At 33.8% G+C, this 20,404-nt stretch overlaps 1 protein-coding gene across 1 annotated transcript in view; it reads left to right on the top strand.

Annotated features, from left to right (window-relative positions):
* LRRC7 (leucine rich repeat containing 7) overlaps window positions 1-20,404 on the top strand; it is a 558,156-nt gene that overhangs the window by 450,984 nt on the left and 86,768 nt on the right. Inside the window, exons 16-19 of the mRNA XM_080802199.1 lie at window positions 2,383-2,507; window positions 9,546-9,746; window positions 18,347-18,458; window positions 18,671-18,851. Coding sequence (XP_080658325.1) covers window positions 2,383-2,507; window positions 9,546-9,746; window positions 18,347-18,458; window positions 18,671-18,851 — 619 coding nt within the window. The remainder of the gene's footprint in view (window positions 1-2,382; window positions 2,508-9,545; window positions 9,747-18,346; window positions 18,459-18,670; window positions 18,852-20,404) is intronic.

Here is a 20,404-nt window from a genome sequence, read left to right as displayed (position 1 = left end):
AAAAAAAAATAATTACATGGCACATATAAATCATCCAGGGGTTAACCCTAAGCATGAATCTTATCTTCCATAATTGGCAAGGAAGAAGTCAAACGTTCACTATTTGCAGATGACACGATACCTATATAGAAAACTTGAAAGACTCCACCAAAAACTGCTAGAAATGATAAGGAATTCACTAAAGTTGCACAATACAAAATCAACATCAACTATATTATTTTAAATAAGATTCCAAAAATGTAACTCTCCCTCTTCATATCTTACATGAAAATGTTGATTTCTAGGAACAACTTCCCTTGGTGGGTTGCAAGATTAGGTCATTAAATATAGTATCCAGCTAACTGAAATGAGCTAAGAGGAGTCAGACCTTAAGGAAGGTTCAACAAACCGTTTTATTTTCTGTGTTCACCAATTTCACGAACGCAATTTAAACATTTTGTCCAGTGATCCCAGGCCCCAAATCATTTCACGTTAACAGTCAACCATAAAGAGATGACTTGAAAATAATGACCATTCTTTCTCTTTCAAGTTGAATTTCTCTAAGTGATGTCAGTAGCTCTGATAGGAATACTTACTGAAAATCTAAACCTTTTTAAAAATTGATCTTCTATACTTTCTGATGATAAATTTCACAAAATTTTTAAAGGAAGTTTGTCCTTTACCATTTAGAACTCCAAATAGGCTCCTTAGCCCAAGCCAGAACAGTCAGCCACACATGTTTTCTACAGTCTTACAGTAATGGTAATTCTTAGAAGAGTAAACCCACTTTAATACACCCATGGACTAAATCCACCCAATCCACTTGAATGAGAACAACTTTTTTTTTTTTTCATTTTATTTTATTTTATTTCTTTTCAGTGTCCAGAATTCATTGTTTATGGATCTATTTTCAGGGGTAATTATAGTAAACATCTTTAGTCTTTGACTTATAAATATAAGTGAATCATTTTGGGATACTTTAGAATATTTTATTCAAATTTTGACTTACAAAAGTAGGAAAAGGGTAGATCGTTTTCATATTTTTTTATTCTTCAGTAAAACTGAGCTTTTAAATTTATACAAGAGAAGTCACCATGTTTACCTATGCTATAAGAAAAACCTTAAGTAAGGATTTTTTTTATTCATGTAACTTTACTTATATTTTCATATTAGTATCCTTAGATTATGAAAGTATTTTATTTAAAAAAAAATGTAGGGAAAAGTGGAAAGAGTCTCAGATTTCCTGGTAAATTCTGAGATTCCAAATTCCTGGAAATTTCTTTGTTTTGTAGATTAAATTCCTCATTTATTGCAGGGAGTAAGGTAGATCTAGTCAGGCAAGGCATGACGTTAAGGAATTAGCCTGATTTATGTTCTGTTCTGTTTTCCTTTGAGGAAAGAAGAGTGGTAATAGAAAAATTTCTTGAACTTTAAGTAGGTTACCTTTTTGCTTTTCAGGCAGAAGTATAATAAATGAATTTTCAGAATCTCTTGCAACAAAAAAAGGAAATACATGATAAAGTTCATTTTTTGGGAAAGAATTTAGGCTAAACTAAGTACTTGTATTGCTTTTTCATGTGATCTTCACAATTAATGTTGGTAAGGAAGATATTACTATCAGCCTATATTTTGATATAAATTAAAGATTTATAAGCCACTTATTTTCCTTGTTGAGACATATTTAGACTAGTTTTGAGACTGTAATTTTAAAGTTACCCTAAAAACAAGCTCCCCTCCATTATCCCCACAACTGCTTACACACACCAAAAAGAAAAGCTTGCAATTGCACACATTTTACTGAAAAGCCAATGTTATGTAGTATCTTTTATAAAATCCTGATAGAGTTTAGTGACTACAAATATGGGTAAAAGCTCTATAATCACACAGACATGGAACAGAATCCTGCATTGACCCAGAGAAGCTGGACAACTTTGAGCAAATCTCTTAAACTTAGCGAGAGTTTTCTTATTAACAAACAGGATATATTAGTACTACCACTGGTGTGCTAGTGTGAAGATTAAAAAATAATGTTTTTAAAATGTATATTCCAACTCTCTTTATTATTATTATTATTATTATTATTATCCTTTGGAGAACCCGTTCTCCACACTAGAAAACTTTCCAATCCCAGTATATAATTAATATGTACTTAGGAAAGCTGAATTTGAATTAAGATGTAAGAAAACACATAACAAATATCAAGGGCATTTTATTCCCTTTATTCTCTTTCTTTCCTTCTTTTTTCCTTTATTTCCTTCTTTCTTTCTCTTTATTTTCCCCTTTTTAAAAATTTTTGTACTTGTTTGTAGTACCTATTGCCATTTTTTGCATAGTGTACTAAGCTCTATTAATAACACTTCATGTAAAAAAAAAAAGCAATAATACTTTGGAATCTAACTGTAGATTTCCAGTCAGACAGTGACAGCTTTAACCCTACACTGTGGGAAGAGCAGAGACAACAACGCATGACTGTTGCCTTTGAATTTGAAGAAAAAAAGGAAGATGACGAAAATGCTGGGAAAGTTAAGGTGAAACTTTTCATTTTGTTTCTTCTTTCCTCTCATTATTTTTGTTTGTCCATTGTTATTATTAAAATAGACTTTGGGACAAATTGAGTGACCTCTGCTTAAAGGTCAGATACATCCTTGTGTCTCCTTCATTAGAGCATGATGGTAATTTGAAAAGCATTGTGTCCTTCAGAATGTCCCAATTCTGACTGAGCAAATTTGATATACCACCCCATCTTACAGAGTGACAACATGAAAGAGATTCAAGGTGAGAGAAAACCAAAACAAATGAATCTGGATGATAGGCTTTACCTACGAACCTTATTACATTTTTGAAACACTAAAATTGTTTTCTTTTAATCACTAAGCAAGGCACCAGGCAGACCATATGAGACCAAAATATACATTTATTGACGAGCCAGTGGATTAATATGTTGTGTTGGCTTTAAAATCTCTGAAAGATTTTAGGTCTCTGGGGTATCTGAGAAGAATTTATGAGTTTTCTTAAATGAGAAAACAAGTTTTAAAGGAGACAAGTGCCTAATAGCAGGTGATATTCAATTTTTTCACCTCAAACATCATTTTAAAAATCCTTTATTGGAAGTAATCTAAGTCAAGTAACAAAGCGGAACTTTAAAATCTATATTTTTTCATTATTTAAACTTGATATTTAGATAGATTTTATCATCAGATCATCATATTGTCATCATGGCAACATCTTGAATCTCTAATCTTTTATAGCAATATTTGTGTACCTTTTCTATCATGAATACTAACAGCTCTCATTCTGAGTGACTAATTGCCTAAGTAATTGTATGTGCATCCTATTAACAGATCTAGATTGTGTAATGTGTTTTTTCTGTCCCCTCATTCCCACATTTTCTAAACTTTTTTCTTAAACCAACACACCCTGGAACCTTACTAGATTTAGACAGTAAGGTAACTGACAAGGCTTACCTCTACATCATTGTGGAAAATCCAAAATGGATTCCCAAATCAAAATGATAGTTTTGTTAATGATTTGGGTTTAAAAAAATGTTTCTGGATGCTTGGTTAATGTTATCTAATAACCAAAGAAACATTTTTTTTTAAATTTGTGAATTTCTAGAAATAGCATTGCCAAACTAAAAATAAACAAAGACCCTTACAGCATTTCAGTTCTACTTTTAAGATTTCATACGTTAAATCTAGAACCAATGGATGATGCATTCTATACTGGACCTCTGATTCATTCTTTTACCTCACTGAATGTCAAAAACTACATGCTTATTCCTAAAAATCCATATTTGAAGGCTCTAACAAGAAAATAGTACTCTTATATACTTATATACTCTGGTATATGTGTCAATGAAAACATAAAAAGCAAACAGTTATTTAGAAGCCCTGTTTGTGTGTTATGTGGTCAGGTTTGTTTATAATCAGAGTAGGCTCATTATACTTTAGATTGAATTTTCTTTGTGCTTATTTATATTTGATTTATTTATATTTTGGTGAAACAATATTTGTTTCGAAAACCTCAAACACTTGGTTTTGACTAATTTGATTATTTCCAATGCCATTGGCTATTGGACAAATTAGAACACAAACAAACTTCTAAATAAATCATCATGGAAGCATGATGAATGGAATATACAGAAATCTTACACCAAATCAATCACACTTTTCTGGTTCATTACATATACATTAAATTTAGCACCATTTTACCTTTCATTTATATAAAATTAAAAAAGGAACCACTGACCTATGCCATCAGCTTCCAAGCGGACTAGAGTATAATGCCCTACTTATAGAGCGTATAGTGTAGTGTGAATGCTGCATTGTGTGAAAAAATTGTGACCCATTAGCCTCATATGATATTGGTACTGTTTTATTACAGAGAGTTCGAACTAATTTTTTGATGGTTGTTTTAAATGCATTACCCAGAGTGAAAAAAAATCAAGAGTAGAAAAATGATAAAGTGAAAGTATTGCTACAGTGCTCCTCTTTCTCCCAGAAAATGGAGATTCCTTCTCCCACAGGATCACCCCTGCCAAGCCCCCTGGGAAAGGGGCCAGCGTGGGATTACTCTCCAACCTGCCAGACTGTCTGGCGATTGCTGCACACCATGGGCCAGGTGTGATCAGCAGATCCAAGATATGCCCGTCCCCCAGAATGACCCACAGCTGGCATGGGGTTGTATAAGTGGCCTCCAGCAGGAAAGGAGCATGTGTACTCCATTGCCAGTTGCAGCACAATCCACCACTCTTCCCTCTCTAAGTGGCAGACAGGTAGGCCTAGGTGTTTGGGGTAGGAGAATCCCCCATGTAGAGGCAACCTTGGAACAGTGGTTTTATGGGGTATGTTCTGCATGATTTGGGGTAAGAAATGTTGATCCTATAGGAACCATCCAATTGCCAATGTTTGACCTCAATTTAAGTTTTTGTTTGTTAACATTGGCAATGGGGTGGGAGGACCAAGTCAGAGGGGAGGGAACATAAATAATGAGGTGCCTAATGGTGGGATATATGGCATGATTTTTTATTTGGGTGCTTCATTTTTATTTATGTTTTTATTTTTAAAGATTTTTTTTCTTTAAAGTGTGGGAATACCAATAGTTGGGCAGAATGTTGATGACACTATTGATAAAATCTAAATTGCCCCCACACATACACACATTTTTGTATTATCAATTCAGAGGGATATTAAGTAACTAAAACCTGATTCTTAAAATAGCGTGAGATTTGAATTGAGATTTGCTTTGAGTGGACTTTGAGCACAAAGATGGACATCTGTTGAAAAGCATCAATTTCCCTCTAATTTGAAGGCACAGATGATGACAATTCCTGTAAGAGAAGATTGGTTTGGGAGTTGTGGCAAATAGGGCTTCCTTATCTCAGTGGGTTGGGTGTTTAAAAGTTCAATGAAAAAAAAATGTCTTCATGGAATGTGAAAGGACATTACATTTTTGGTAAGCTTTACCATCTGCATGCAATGGACTAGATTCTTACTCTGTGTCTTATATTCTTTCTGCAATATAAGGCAAGCTGAGAATCCTAACTAAAACTCCTATAGGCTTCCTTTCTGTGTAAAATTTCTGATTAATTCCCAGAATAAGATCCCTAATGATCAGTAATCAAAGCATTAACTATTACTTCTCTTACTGGAATTTACAGTCAAACCAAATAAGAATTTAATCATTATATAAGAAAACCACAGTTCTTTGAGAATTAAAGATACCATCTCTAATGCCCTAGCTATTAACACAAATTCTTTCTTCTATTGCTAAACTTTTGGGAGTCTCCAACATCTTGCAGCTGCTATTTGCATTAACTGCACTTTTTTTTTTTTTAAAGATCTGAGATATATAGAACGTTGTGAAACATTTCTATTTTTCTAAAATTAAAATGAAGTTACATTGCAGTGAAAATCTTGCATTTTAATAAAATGTATATGTAAAATGAACAAATACTTTATGGTGAGTGATATATGCAACATTTTCATAAGAACAATTGACAGTTTTTTCCCACCTATTTATATCATAAATGAATTTACATTATTTCTCCATCCCATATTAGAATGAGGGAATATTTCTAGCCTATATATTTAGAAATATAAAGAAATTATTTTTATTTGGGCATGACTGAAGTATTAATAATAGTTTTTTTTTATTTCTGAAGCATTGCATAAGAGTTAAAAAGTAGGAAGGCATAGGCAAAACAATCTGTAAAGGGTATAAAATATACTTTTACAGAGCTTACAAACATAACAATTATAAAATATTATAGTTTCTTTTAAGAAGAAGTTATAAAGTAACTGCTTAAAAATTTGAAATTATCTTGTTATTTAACTCAATAAAATTTATATTTTAGACTTACACACACTCTTTTCTACAGGATTGTACAAATATGTGCTTTACTTATATCAGAGAATAGCCTTGAGCCGAGTAACATGACATAAGCTTTGGAGTCAAAGACCTGAGTTGTATGACTTTGGGCAAGGAACTTAAGTGCCTGAGCCCTATTCAGTGCCTGAGCCCATATTTTCCCAGGGGAAAAGGAACAGCTGCCACAATGGGTTATAAAATTTAAACTATATATAATTATAATTAATTATAAATATTTAATGAATGTCAATAATTATAATTATAATTATAGTTTATTTATATTCAAATCTATGGTAAACAATAAACAATAAAATAAGAATTATTTATTATATAAATAACTATTAATAATTTAAATATCTTTATAAAACATTTTGCATGTGCCTGGCAGATGGCAGATACTGAAAAAATGATAGTTGTTGCTATAAACAATCTGAAAAAAGTCCAAACAGTTACAAGTAGTATGGAGTTTTATATGTGTGTGTGTGTGTGTGTATATATATATATATATATATATGTACATATTTATATATATATATTATATATAGTAAAATCTAAACTGCCAAGAAAATTCAGATTTTAAAAATACCTAAGTAAAATCTGATTTTAGAAAATAGTATCTAATCTCTGTATAGAATTTATACATTTCCAAAAGATTTTCATAGTTATTATCTCATTTTAGTTCTAGATTAAAGATATTATCATTCCCATTTTACATGAACAGAAACTGGACAGAAAAAGTAGTAGCTGACAGCTTGTTGGGAGTAAATGTGTGGCTTAGATTTAGGTCTCCTGACTCCAGGTCCGGCAAGTTCTGTTGGTAGACTAGTAAATAGGAAGCAAGGAGTTTGTTGTCTAGGTGGAACAAATCCTAGTTTTATAAGACCTGAAACTCCCACAGTTCAGAGAAGGGCTTCTTTAAGGAAAAGAATATGAAATAATCATGTAAATAAAAAAGTAGGCCCCTCACAAGAAATGGAAAGAGCATACGCAGGTGATAGGCTCTAAAGCTTAAGCTTCATTAGCCTGACAAATCTGCTTCTGTTTCTAAATTTAAATATTTTTCAGAGATAAAGTACCCAAACATATTCTGATGATGTGACTAAAATATTATATTAACTTGCTTGTAAAATAACCAGAAAATATTGGCACTGTGACCATTAGTAAATAGTCATCTCATTGTGTCAGATGAGACATAGCATCTACAAAAAATAAATTACATTATTCAATTTAGAAGTGTAATTTTAGCAATGAGGATTTTTAAGGTACATAAAATTTTAATCTATTGTCTTACATGAAAATTATTTTTCATTCATATACCATTGGTCATTAAAAATTAAAAGATGTTCTTAATTGGCATTATAGCTGTACCACTCCACAATCTATATTTTTTTAAATGTAGTTTTTTGACTTTTAGGCCTTTGCTATCAAGTACTTTTAAATGAGTTCAACAATATAATTTAAAATTAGACTTAATTTGTGATTAACATTTCTAATACCAACTTAAACAGCAGATCCAAGAATGCATGCATCCCAATGGACTTTGTCTAGCATGGATATCATTCTCTTTATGTTTATTTAAGAATGCATTATAAATTAAGTACCCTGAGCTATATTTATATTACATTTTAACAAGGTACACTTTTTTTCTGAGACCTCTAACTTTTTCTTGGGTTATATTTTTAAATGGTAGCTTTATTTCTATATATTATTAATTTCATTCTTATTTGCTTGGGAGTGTAAAAGACTACAACAGTACTTATACTAGTAAAATTATCTGGCTTTTCCTCAACTTTGCAAAAGATATTGGAAAAAGAATTTTGTATGTTTAATACTGAAAGGAATGTTAGAAGTCATCAAGTGGAGTCCAATCCCAGTATTTGATATGGAAAATGAGCCACAAGGAAGAATAAATATAACAAAGTTGGTGGATTTGTTAAAACTGCAGATGAGCAAAAGTGTTTGAATTCATAGTTATAATCCTCAGATCTATTCCACCACCATAGTTTCTTACATCCCATGAATTACATGGGTGTGGGTGGGTGGTATGTGTCGCCCCCCCCAACTTTCTCCTTTCCTCTCATTCCCACTCCTTCCTTCTTCAGATTTGCTTTCTTCTCCCTTCCTCCCAACCTACCCCCACACACTTTCCACAGAAACATAGTCACCACAATCACATAAACCATTCCATTTTGTAAAGTTGGTTCTACTCAGATGCAAAAAGACATGACAGTTGGAATAAGCCGGGACAAATAAATCTGCTCCTTGTTTTCCTTCCCACTCCTTTTTACTCACCATGGATAATTTGCATTTATACCCATTTAAGGAAATTTTAAATATTCTGATAATGAGATTTTCTATATGGAAATGTCTCATATTTTCTCTCTCTGAATTAAATGTGAAGAATAATCATTAACATATATGTTCCCTAAAGTCAGACTGACACAACAAAAGTGAATTCAAGAGTGGAAATAAATAACTGGGTAATATAAACCAAAATTTACATGTTTATCTAGAATATCTTAGAAAATCTCCTCAATTTTTAATTTTCCTCTTATTTTAAGACATTACCCACAAAGCACATCACTTTATTAGGGTAAAAGCTAAATGTAAAAGTCACCCTGAAGCCTATTCTTTTTAGGTATTCATAAGACATAGCTGCCTGACCTTTTGATATAACATGCTAATTAGCATAGAGCTAATGAATATTTGGTAGCAAATACTTCAATTCCCCATTTTTTAATCCATGATAAACTCTTCTTGTAAATCTTTTGGGGTCTCCTCTTATCATCTATGTTGATATTCCAAAGACAGCTTAACATGAAAATAACTAATAAATAATTAAGATAGGGAAGGAACAGCTTCTAAAGTGTAAAAACACCTAATAGAATGCTGAAAATCTTCGGATTACCAGTTGCTTATGTATTTGACCTACTGCTATTGCAACCATCTACAGGGTAGGTCTAACGATAGAATATAACCCAAAAATTGTTTTTAATCTAGAAGGTGGCGGGGTGGGAAGAAGCCCCATGAGGGCAAAATGTGCAAAGAACACTATGTGCTCTACTCTACATTTTCTCAGCCAGCTCAACACTCACTATATTGCATTTGGTTTTACTACTGCACATAAAATGGAGTCGTTTTATGAACATGTTTGCCGAAGGTATTTTTATGTTAAATTTCTTTTTATAAACTTCTAGGTTGAAATAAACCTAAAACGATATCCAACTCCTTACCCAGAGGATTTAAAGAATATGGTAAAATCTGTACAAAATCTGGTGGGTAAGCCAAGCCATGGAGTGCGTGTTGAGAATTCAAATCCAACTGCTAACACGGAGCAAACTGTGAAAGAAAAATATGAACACAAGTGGCCTGTAGCCCCAAAGGAGATAACAGTGGAGGTATTTCAAGGTTATTGGTAATTGCCAGTGTGGTTTGGATTTTTTGGAATTACTAAATTATATGGTTTTTTTTTTTAACTGATTAGATCTTCTCTGATAAGTGCATTTTTTCCCCTGAAATACAAAGGAGTCTCGCTACTTTTTCAAACTATGAGGGTTGCATTTAATCAATTACAGGTAAATGACACCCTCATGGTCTGAAATTATTAATACAGCTCCAAAAGTTCCAATACACACAGAAGGAATAACTTGCTCACTCAGCTAGGCCTGGCCAGTAAATGCATTATATCATTTTCACTATACTCTTTTGGCTACCCCAAACTTTTATTGTATGAGTCATTAGAAAAGACTAAATGAAGATTTTTTTTTTTTTTACTCTGCAAATCTCAGTAAAATTCTCAATCAGATTTAGAGCCATTTTTCATTTGTTTTTGTGTTTAGATTAAAACCTTTATAAGAAACACTACTATAAACATGACAAAGAGGAGATAAGTTTGAAATTTAGCTCTTCTGGATCTAGCCTTGTGAAATTTAATTCCTATATTTTAGAATAAACTTGATGTTCATCCTTACCCATTTGTGTGGTCTGAAAAGAATTCAACTACATTTATGCCACCTCTGTACTATCTCATCCACTCTTCAGCTAATTTGGTTATCACCTTTTTATCTTCATTAGAAACATACCTGGTATGAGTACATCTAGAAGTTACTATGCCTACTTCTCAAAAATCTAAGTTCGTGAAACCCTTTTACAAATCTGCATTTCACAGCGTCAATTTGTTGCACCGATTAAACACCAACTGTATATTTAGCACTGTGCTAAACACTGTGAGAGAGAGAAAAGAAATATAAAATGTGCACACAGTCCCCAACTAATTTAGAGCCTTGCCAGGTAAAATTACCACAGATGAAGTGATTAGAGAACACAGTATCTGAACTACGATCACGTGATTAGTTGTGGGATGGAGAATATAATTGTACTTTAAGAAATTGGAGAGAGACCTGATCACTGCCACTCAATTAAAAAGTCGTGTGAAACAGTTTAAGATTGCAGTGCATATTGAAAATGAGGTGCTTCTTTTTAAAGTCGAAAGAGAGGAAGTCATTCCAGACAAAGGGAAAAGCTTGAGCAAAAGTAAGCACAGTGTGAATGCCTGACAGTGGAGGGATCAGCCTGCCCCAGAAAAGAAGATTACAGCTTGGTATCCAGGGAGGAAAACTTAGGTAAATACTCATTTCCCTTGTTTTAGGGGGGTTTTTGCAAAATAAGCAAATGACATGAATGAAATCAATGTTATTGTATTATTGTACGTTTTCCTTTTAAAATATCACAGATAGGCAATAGAAGAGAAACAGACTTTTCTTTTATCTCTAAGACACTGCAATAATATAAAAAGGAACAAAGCCAACATTTAGGAGGTACACACTAAATACAACTACACTTCATATTTAAACCTCACGTAATCACAGTTTAACATTAAAATAATTGTGAGGTCATGCTAACCCATAAACTGAGTGATTTTACTTTAAATAAGAAGATTCTAAAATTGCTTAATACCGGCTTAGGATAGGTGAGGCAAGGAAAAGATGGTTTGGGCCATAAATTTAGTGATAACCCTACTAGAGAAAAATAAATCTTAAAATTATTCCAAAAGCATTTAAAACTTGACAAATCCAAAATTAAATTTAATGTTTCTTCCCCAAATTTGCTTCTGCTCCTATATGCCCAGTCTTGATCTCTGCTAACACCATTATCTGTTAGCTTACTCAAGCTAGAAATTGGAAAATATCTTGATTTATTTTTCCTTCTTTCTCTCTATTCACTGCTTCTCTGGTCACCTAAATCTATGTATTTTCATCTAAGTGTATTCCTTCAACCTCCTCAGGCCCTCAGTTCTGCATTATTTTAAAAACTGTCCACTTCTTGACCCACGTTGTCCCCAGCCCTCTCATTACTTTGTCAATAAACTTTTTTTTAAAGATATTATTTATTCAAGAGTGAGAGAGAGCACAAGCAGGGGGAAGAACAAAGAGACAGGGACAAGCAGACTCCCCGCTGAGCAGAGAGCCCAATGAGGGACTTGATATCTGGACCCTGAGATCATGACCTGAGCCAAAGGCAGATGCTTAACTGATTGATCTACCCAGACACCCCAGAGAATACAAATTTTTAATTCAGTCCAGTTCAGTTAACATTTAACTGACTAAACCACGCAGGTGCTCCTAATAATGATCTTTTTAAGACACAAATCTAATTTTCCCTTCTTAAAAACACTAGTTTCCTATCTAATTGAAACTCAGTCTTAAGCTTTATAATTATTTCAGTGATTTACCCCAACTTTTCTTAGTTTTCTTCTTCTCCTGGCCTTTTATCTTGAATAGAAATTTCACTGGTAATTTTAATACTTTTTCTAAAATTGAGATTCTAGATCTTCTTTCCCCAACTTTTATCCATCCTAAAACAAAGCAAAGCTGTTGCTTTCTTTATCGTCCTCCCTTTTTGAATTGCTCACCCAGATAGAGGGGCCACCCTCCATATTATCAACTTCCAGATAAAATAAACATAGATAGCCAAGTGTCCAGCTGATCAGTGTATATTAAGCATTTTATTGTATGTTTTGCATTTGTATGACATTTTAAAGTAATTATTTAGTTCATACTGTCAAGAATGTGGAAGAAAATATTACACATTGCATGATACATTTATCCATATGGTTAAATATGGAAAACCAAGGAAAAAAGAATAAGGTAAGTAGAACCAGAAGCAGAAAATGATAAGAATAAACAAGGTAAATAGATTATAAATGCAGCAGAGAAAAGGAAAAGGAAAGGTAAATCAACATTTCTTGATCTCTTTCTATTTGCAAACCCTATACCAAGAGTTTTAATATATGTTATGCTAGACAAAGAAAACAGAAGGGAGGGTCATATGAATAAGGAGGACAGGGAGGTATAAAGGTTGTCTTCTACCTCCATATTTCTTTATATAAGTTCTATGAAGCTTACATTTACTTTTTCCCAGTGTCTTAGTCCATTCGGGTTGCTATAACAGAATACCATAGACTACATGGTTTATAAAGAAAAACATTTATTTATCATGGTTCTGGAGGCTAAGAAGTCCAAGATCAAAGTTCTAACAGATTCAGCATCTAGTAAAGGCCTACTTCCTGGTTTATAGATGGCCATCTTCTCTCTGTGACCTCACACAGTTTTGAAAGGAGATAGGAAGTTTTCTAGGGTCTCTTACAATGGCACTAATTTCATTTGTGAGGGTTCTATCCTCATGACCTAATCACCTCCCAAATGTTCCACGTCCAAATATCATCATATAGGTTTCAACTTATGAATTTTGAGCGGACACAAGCATTCAGTCTAAAGCACCCAGCTCTTTAGAGGACTAGCACTTCCGCATCTTTCCAAATTTGAGTTTAAAGATGACCTCAACAGGAAGGCCTTCCCTGAGCACCATGGTCAGTAGAACCTCTGATTTCCTCTATCACATCATCCTGTTAATTCGTGTTAAAGATAATGAAAACATTTATGATTATGTTGTTTATTAACTTCAGACTGAGTTTCATGAGGGCAGAAACCAGGTATGTCTTGTCGATCATTGTCTTTCTGGTGTCTAAGCACAGTGCCTAGTACAGAGTCAGACACAATAAATATTTGTTGAGTACATGAACAACTGATAGAGTCTAGTGTTGTAATACTGATAACATGTCTGTCTCTTTGTCAAATTAGAAGTTAATTGAGGGGGGGTGCCTGGATGGCTCAGTGGGTTGAGCCTCCGCCTTCAGCTCAGGTCATGATCTCAGGGTCCTGGGATCGAGTCCCACATCGGGCTCTCTGCTAGGCAGGGAGCCTGCTTCCCCCTCTCTCTCCACCTGTCTCTCTGCCTACTTGTGACCTCTCTCTGCCAAATAAATAAGATCCTTTAAAAAAAAAAAAAAGTTAATTGAAAGGAAGAACAATTTCTCTTAAGTTTTTGTCAAATTAATCATTATTAAGTGTTGGCTGCCATACTTGGTTATATTTTATCACCTATATGTTGAATAGCATGTATTTTAAAAACAATTTACCATATTAATACATTAATGCAATATTATGAGTAAAGGCAAAATATCATGATGAAGAATATTAGGAGAGTGAGGAAAGCAAGGAAAGAGGAAGGAAGGAAGGAAGGAGAATGATATGGTAAAGTTATGACTTAAAATGAGTAAAGGCTAGGGGTTCTAAAAATCTTGGTATACAAATACTTTCAGTGTCTTAGTAATTTTGTTGCAAGGACCATGGACCAAAAGAGTACCAAACAGTTCCATTCATTAAGTATAAGGTCTGAGCAACTTCATACATATTTACGCCTTGCCCAGTGGTCATTTGAAAAATAGTGCACATAAATTTAAAGGGAAAATAATAGTTTTATTTCATGTTTAAATAACAAAACTGATTAATGAAATTTGTGCACCTGTGGGACACCACTTATCTTCTCAAACCTTGAATCATATCAGATACTACAATTCTGTTTCATATTGATTTTCAAATAGCACTTGATTTTTGATCACAGCAACACAAAAACCCAACTTCACAAAGATTATCATCAAAAGTAAAGTGCAATCTAATACTGAAACTGAGAGCCACCAATTCATATAGTATCTGACTGATTTCAAGTATTGCTTTGTTTCCCTCAAATTTTTAAAATAACTCTTGTACCCCTGTGAATTAATAACAGCATCACAGGTACTTTGGAGCACAGTTTGGGAGCAAGAGGAAGTGCTTTAAAGTCTAGCAGACATTAATTCAAATCTTGAATCTACGTTTTTACCAATTTTGTGACCTTGACAAGTCATTGAAAACTGTCTGAGCTTTGCTTTGTGTATCTTTAGAAATACAGGTAACAATAACATTTAGAGTTTTGTAGAGATGAAATCAGGTGAAAACAAGTATTTTTACATAGCTGCAAGCACAGTTCTTGGCAAAGAGGAAAGCTATAATTCCCTTCCCTTCCACAAGAGAATGATGTGCTAATCCTGCCCATCTGCCTTTAATCCTTTTATGAGCCATTACTCTGCATTACAGAAAACTTCTCACCGATACCTATTTACTATGTCCACCATGTTCATAAAGGTTCTGGACTTTTTCCTTTGTTAGGAGACTCTGCCCAATTTCTTTCTATAGAGGAAACACATCTATTTCCTGGTAATAGAGAGTAATCAATTACCTTTAATTGGGCAGATGTCCTTAAATGCTCTTATTAATACCAGACCCGGACTCTTGAAAGCTTTTGTTCCCCCTCTCACTTCTACCTTAGGCTCCCTTTCCCTACATCAGTGACGACTGCGATTTAGTTTGAACCACACAAGGTCAATGGGTTAAAGAAAAAAGAGACCGTACCTTTTCTTTCCCCCTCTCTTCTGTCTCCTTACCAGAAGCAAATATGGTTCAATATGCTTAAAATGGGACCCTCATTATATTTGATTCCTGACCAATAACTTCCACTGCCTTCACCATAGAAGTAGCCCCAAAAGCTTCACCCACTTTTCTGACATGAACTTAATTCCTCCAGCCTCTATAAAAGAATTTATAGAGATGAAATCAACAATTAATTTCCTTCTTTGGACAGTTAACTTGTCTGTTCTGTGAAGTCCAATTAGGAGAGGTGAGCTTTTCTTAGGGTAGACAATATAGCATACATAGTATCACACAGAAGGCCTTCCAGTAGAACAAATCTCAGTTAAAATATTGGCTCTACCGGGGCGCCTGGGTGGCTCAGTGGGTTAAAGCCTCTGCTTTCGGCTCGGGTCATGATCTCAGGGTCCTGGGATCGAGCTCCACATTGGGCTCTCTGCTCAACAGGGAGCCTGCTTCCCCCTTCCCTCTCTGCCTGCCTCTCTGCCTAGTTGTGATCTCTGTCAAATAAATAAATAAATAATCTTAAAAAAAAAAATATTGGCTCTACCGCTCACTGAGTTTGGGACTTGGAATTATGACTTTACCTCTCTGAGCCTTCAATTCCTTAACTGTAAAACAAAGATGATGATAACAAATAACTTAAAAGTGATAAATAACAGTAAAGAACTAGGTTAACAATTAAGTAATTAACAGAGATGATACGGATTAAGTGTTGAGCATAGCAGTGCAGTAGCAGATACATAATAGATTGGCATCATCATCTTCAACATCATCATCATTATTATCATTTTGCTCATGAAGATAAGTGTCTAACTGGGTCAGTGGGAATCCACTGTTCTTGCTTCACTAGTGTTACTCCTCCTAGTGGAGGGCCGCAGAACTCTAGAGAAAAGGTGCAAACTCATGATTAGCTGCTATCATAGTCTCTTCCTAGTCACTATAGCTCTCTGTGATTCAAAGTAGAAATTCTTGAGCAGAACAAGAGATTTGGATCCGAGTCATTCCACAGCTACCATGACAAGCTCCAGCCACAGTCTTGGGAAACAAATTTGAAAATTTGATCCATACATGCAAGATAACTTGCATACTGAATGTATAAATCATGAGGAAAACAAAGTAATGAAACCTTTAATTTATATTTACATTTCTATGCTTGTACAGTTCTTTTGTTGACTAAAACAAAATTCTTGTACTTCAGTATCAGGTATCATAAGAATATTTCCTTTTTAAAGTATTATTTCAACAAATAAGTTACATTTAGATTCATAGAATGTTAATACTAGACAGAAAATAGCACTAATTCCATCTATTACCTTCATCTATTACCTTCATTTTACTGACTAATTGAATAAGGTACAAAGAGGTACACTGACTTGCCCAAGATAACCTGATTAATAAATGATAAAACAGGAATGGAATAGAATTATGCCGCCTTGTAATTGAATATGTTTTTATAAACCTTAACATATTTTATGACTTTTCTCAAACTTGTGTCTGCTTCTATCTATAAATTTCTACAAAGATGTGTAAAGGCTTTTACCCTCTATTCTGTCACCTTGAAACTTTATTATAATATCTTGAAATACTTTTCAAAATCCATGAAAACAGATTTCCCTCTTCATCTCCAGAATTTCCATCAATCCCGCTGTCTTTCCTATCCCTCTTCAAATCTGGAATGGGATTTTAAATGTCTGTAATGTGCTCACAGTTGAGCTCACTAGAAGACAGCTCAATATAAGGGAAGATTATTGAACAGGAACCTGAGAATTCTGCCTCTATGCTGGATCTGGTCTAATTATCTCTATAAGCATGGACCTTGCTGAGTCTCAAAATTCACTTGTAGGAAATGAAAGGTTCGACTAGAAATATTTTTTTAAATAATTAACAAGTATCAGATATATATAGCTAGGCTTTTCACAGGTAAATATTCTTATACAAACCTAACCAAAACCAAACCAAAAAATTGAGCTTAAGCCAGGAATTAAAGAAATGGCTATTTGTAATACCCAAAGACATGAGCCTGTCACTCACTATGTGGGACATTAACATATATAATAAGAGTTTCTGTTTGTAACTAATTAGTTAGAAGGTAGGACACATTTCATTTACTATATTTTTGTGCTCAAGTATATTCTTTCTTTGATTTAATAAAATATTTCTAAATATGTTGCATTAATGTTTTAAACTAACAAGTACTAATTAATGAGAAAACTAGAAAATACTGAAAGTTATTTTTTTGAATTCAAATTAACCTAAGGTTAAGAGAAAAAGCCATAAAGATAATTGCTATGTGTAAATTTATATCACTACCTCCCCCTGGGCATAGACAAGACATTTTTATATGTATAAGAAAGTGAGAATATGGTATTTTACCTACCCCAGTGCTCTCTCACTATCTGGTTAACTGGAAATAATAATTTTAATTATAGAAGTTTAAAATTCATGGGCTTTTTTAACATGTTCATTTGTCTTTATAAAGTTATATTCTTGTACCTGTGTTGCTCATTACACTCAATGAATGGATTTAGAATGAAGATTTAGCAAGCTAGATTAATCATGGGAAAACTAGAAACCTTAGGAAGAAGTCATCATAGAACTAAAGAAATTGAGGATAAGATTATTTGGGAAACAGAAGTTAAGAGGGGACTGGCAACAAAAGCAGGATTTAAAGGACCCAGTTGTGCATGAGGACAGCTGAGGATGAAAAGAAATTTAGTTGGTCAGTGATGGACTTTCCTCTTAGAATTCTTAATGGAACTCCCCCCTTAGATTCTTACATTTATATGTATAACATATATATGCATGTATGTATCATATTCTCACAGCTTATCATAATTCAGTCCTGTGTTATAAAGATGTATCTCATCTCCCCAGCTAGATGGTAAATCTCCGAGGGACATGGGTGACATTTTGTCTTTCTTTGGAAACTCTACAGTTCTTTGCACAGTGCCAGGCATATAAGAAGGCATTCAAAATATGTCTGATGAACAAGTGGACTCATTTAAATTAGAAAAACAAAACATTTTAGTACTTACCTCAGAGAAACATGTGATTCACTTCTCCTAGCGCTCCACAGTGACCTACAGTCTAGAGCCCCATCTTTAAATCTGAGCCAAATAAAGATATTGCCATCTTGGTTAACCAATGTTTAAATGTTTACTTTCCTTGTCCTATATTATTATATCTCTCAGGATTCTTTTGTTCATCCAGCTAATGAAATGAGGATTGGGGAACTTCACCCTTCATTAGCTGAGACCCCTCTGTACCCACCCAAACTTGTTCTGCTAGGGAAGGACAAAAAAGGTAACATTGCGAACCTGATATGGAAAATATGCCACAAATGCATGTGCATGATTAATCTCCAGTCGTAACTTATGATTCACCATAGTCTATAGAAATATTTTACAAATATATATTCCTAACATTGTTATACTATCTGTTTCTCATACTTGCTTTTCTGTGTTCATTATTGTCAATGTTCATAGCATTATAACATTTTCCCCTTTACATTTCAGAATCAACTGATGAGTCTGAAGTTGACAAAACTCACTGTCTGAATAACAGTGTTTCCTCAGGCACTTACTCAGACTACTCGCCTTCCCAGGCTTCCTCAGGATCCTCTAACACGCGGGTTAAAGTGGGGTCCTTGCAGACAACAGCTAAAGATGCAGTACATAATTCTTTATGGGGTAACAGGTGTGTTTAGAATTCCCTTTTTTCTGTTCCCAAGTGCTTACTTTCAGCAACTTTTTTTTAAAAAATGGGATCTTAATTTTTGAATTATATTCAGCACATGAATGGTGTAGAAGACAGATGGATGGGGCAGGTAAGCAAACACAGTCCCCCCGGGATTTCCAGGAGACGATGAATCCATTTTATACAGCAAAACCTTTGTTTAAGGGAGAGATGGCAAGAGATTATCAGGTCGAGATAATAGAAACAGAATTTTAAAAATCAGAAACCAAAAATCCTGTTTGCCCAATACTTATTTATGATATACATGGGCATCTCACTATCCCAAATGGGGTTAGGGATTAAACTGAGATGCATGGAAAGCAGTTGTGTGCCTAGTACAAAGTAAATATTTAGTAAAATTTTCATTGTTATCATCATCATCATCATTGTCATCATCATCATCATTTTATTACCACATGGAAAAGTTAGGTTGTAAGCAAAAGTATTTACTCTTTCCAAAATGGTTCCTACCTTATTTTACTTCCATTTTACAGATAAAAATCAAAAGCCAAAGAGCACAATAAAGCGACTCAATAAGGTAGTAATTACCCAGTTCTTATTCTCTTGTTTTGTACCTTGTGGCTATGTTTTACAGTACAGGCAACAAATACAAATCATCATATGATATAGGTAGTCAATAATTATCACTCATATTTTATTGATAAGATCAGTACTGTTAGCAATATGTTCTTTGGTAACTAATGGATAACTTTTTCTTCCTATCAGTGTCCATCATAAAAATCTTAACTCTTTCACTTTATAAGTTCATTATTTGTGATAGAAGTTGAGATTAATGAGGTGCTTTGGAAGGTTCTTTCTAAATGTACTGTTTTTTTAATTAGCAAGAACACTTAAAAGTCTTTCTCTCACTGATAAAAAATATACATAATTTAATGTTATTAGTGTGCAAACAGTTTAGAATAAGCCTAGAAAAATGAGCATCTTCTAGAAATACTGTGCTCACTGGTGTAAACAAACCAATGACCAAAAGTCATAATATAATATAATTTATATTCTAGGAAAACATGTTCCCTAAACAATGAATTCAGGGTTTTCAATACCTGGCCTTCAAATAAATGTTACTTGAAGACAATTTGGGTTCAGTAGCTATATCAGGTATTTATAGGAAAGGTACTCTTGACCAGTAATAGTTTGGAAAAGTACTGAATCAGAAATTGCAGGGATGAGGACCAAGAATTAGGCGATTCTAATTATCAGACAAGTGTTAGGACCATTACTGAAGACCTATCTATTTCTTTCATTCATTTAACCATCCCACAAATATGTATTTTAATGGCTACTATGTGCCAGGCACTATGCTAGGCCTGAAGAGAAAAACAAAAAAAATCTCTGCCCTCAGGAGGGCAGAGGACACACAACAGTACACAATAAATAAAATAGGTAAGTAAATGATATGCTATGTTATAAGGTAACGATTACAAGGGGAAAATAAAAGTTAGAGCAAGGTAAAGGGGTGGATTTGGGGAAGGGATATGAAATAACAGTGCCACCTT

Source organism: Martes martes, assembly GCF_963455335.1.
Source record: "Martes martes genome assembly, chromosome: 4".
NCBI classification, from domain to species: domain Eukaryota; kingdom Metazoa; phylum Chordata; class Mammalia; order Carnivora; family Mustelidae; genus Martes; species Martes martes.
The sequence above is the reverse complement of the archived record's forward strand: the minus strand, read 5'-3'. Positions and strand labels throughout refer to the sequence as shown.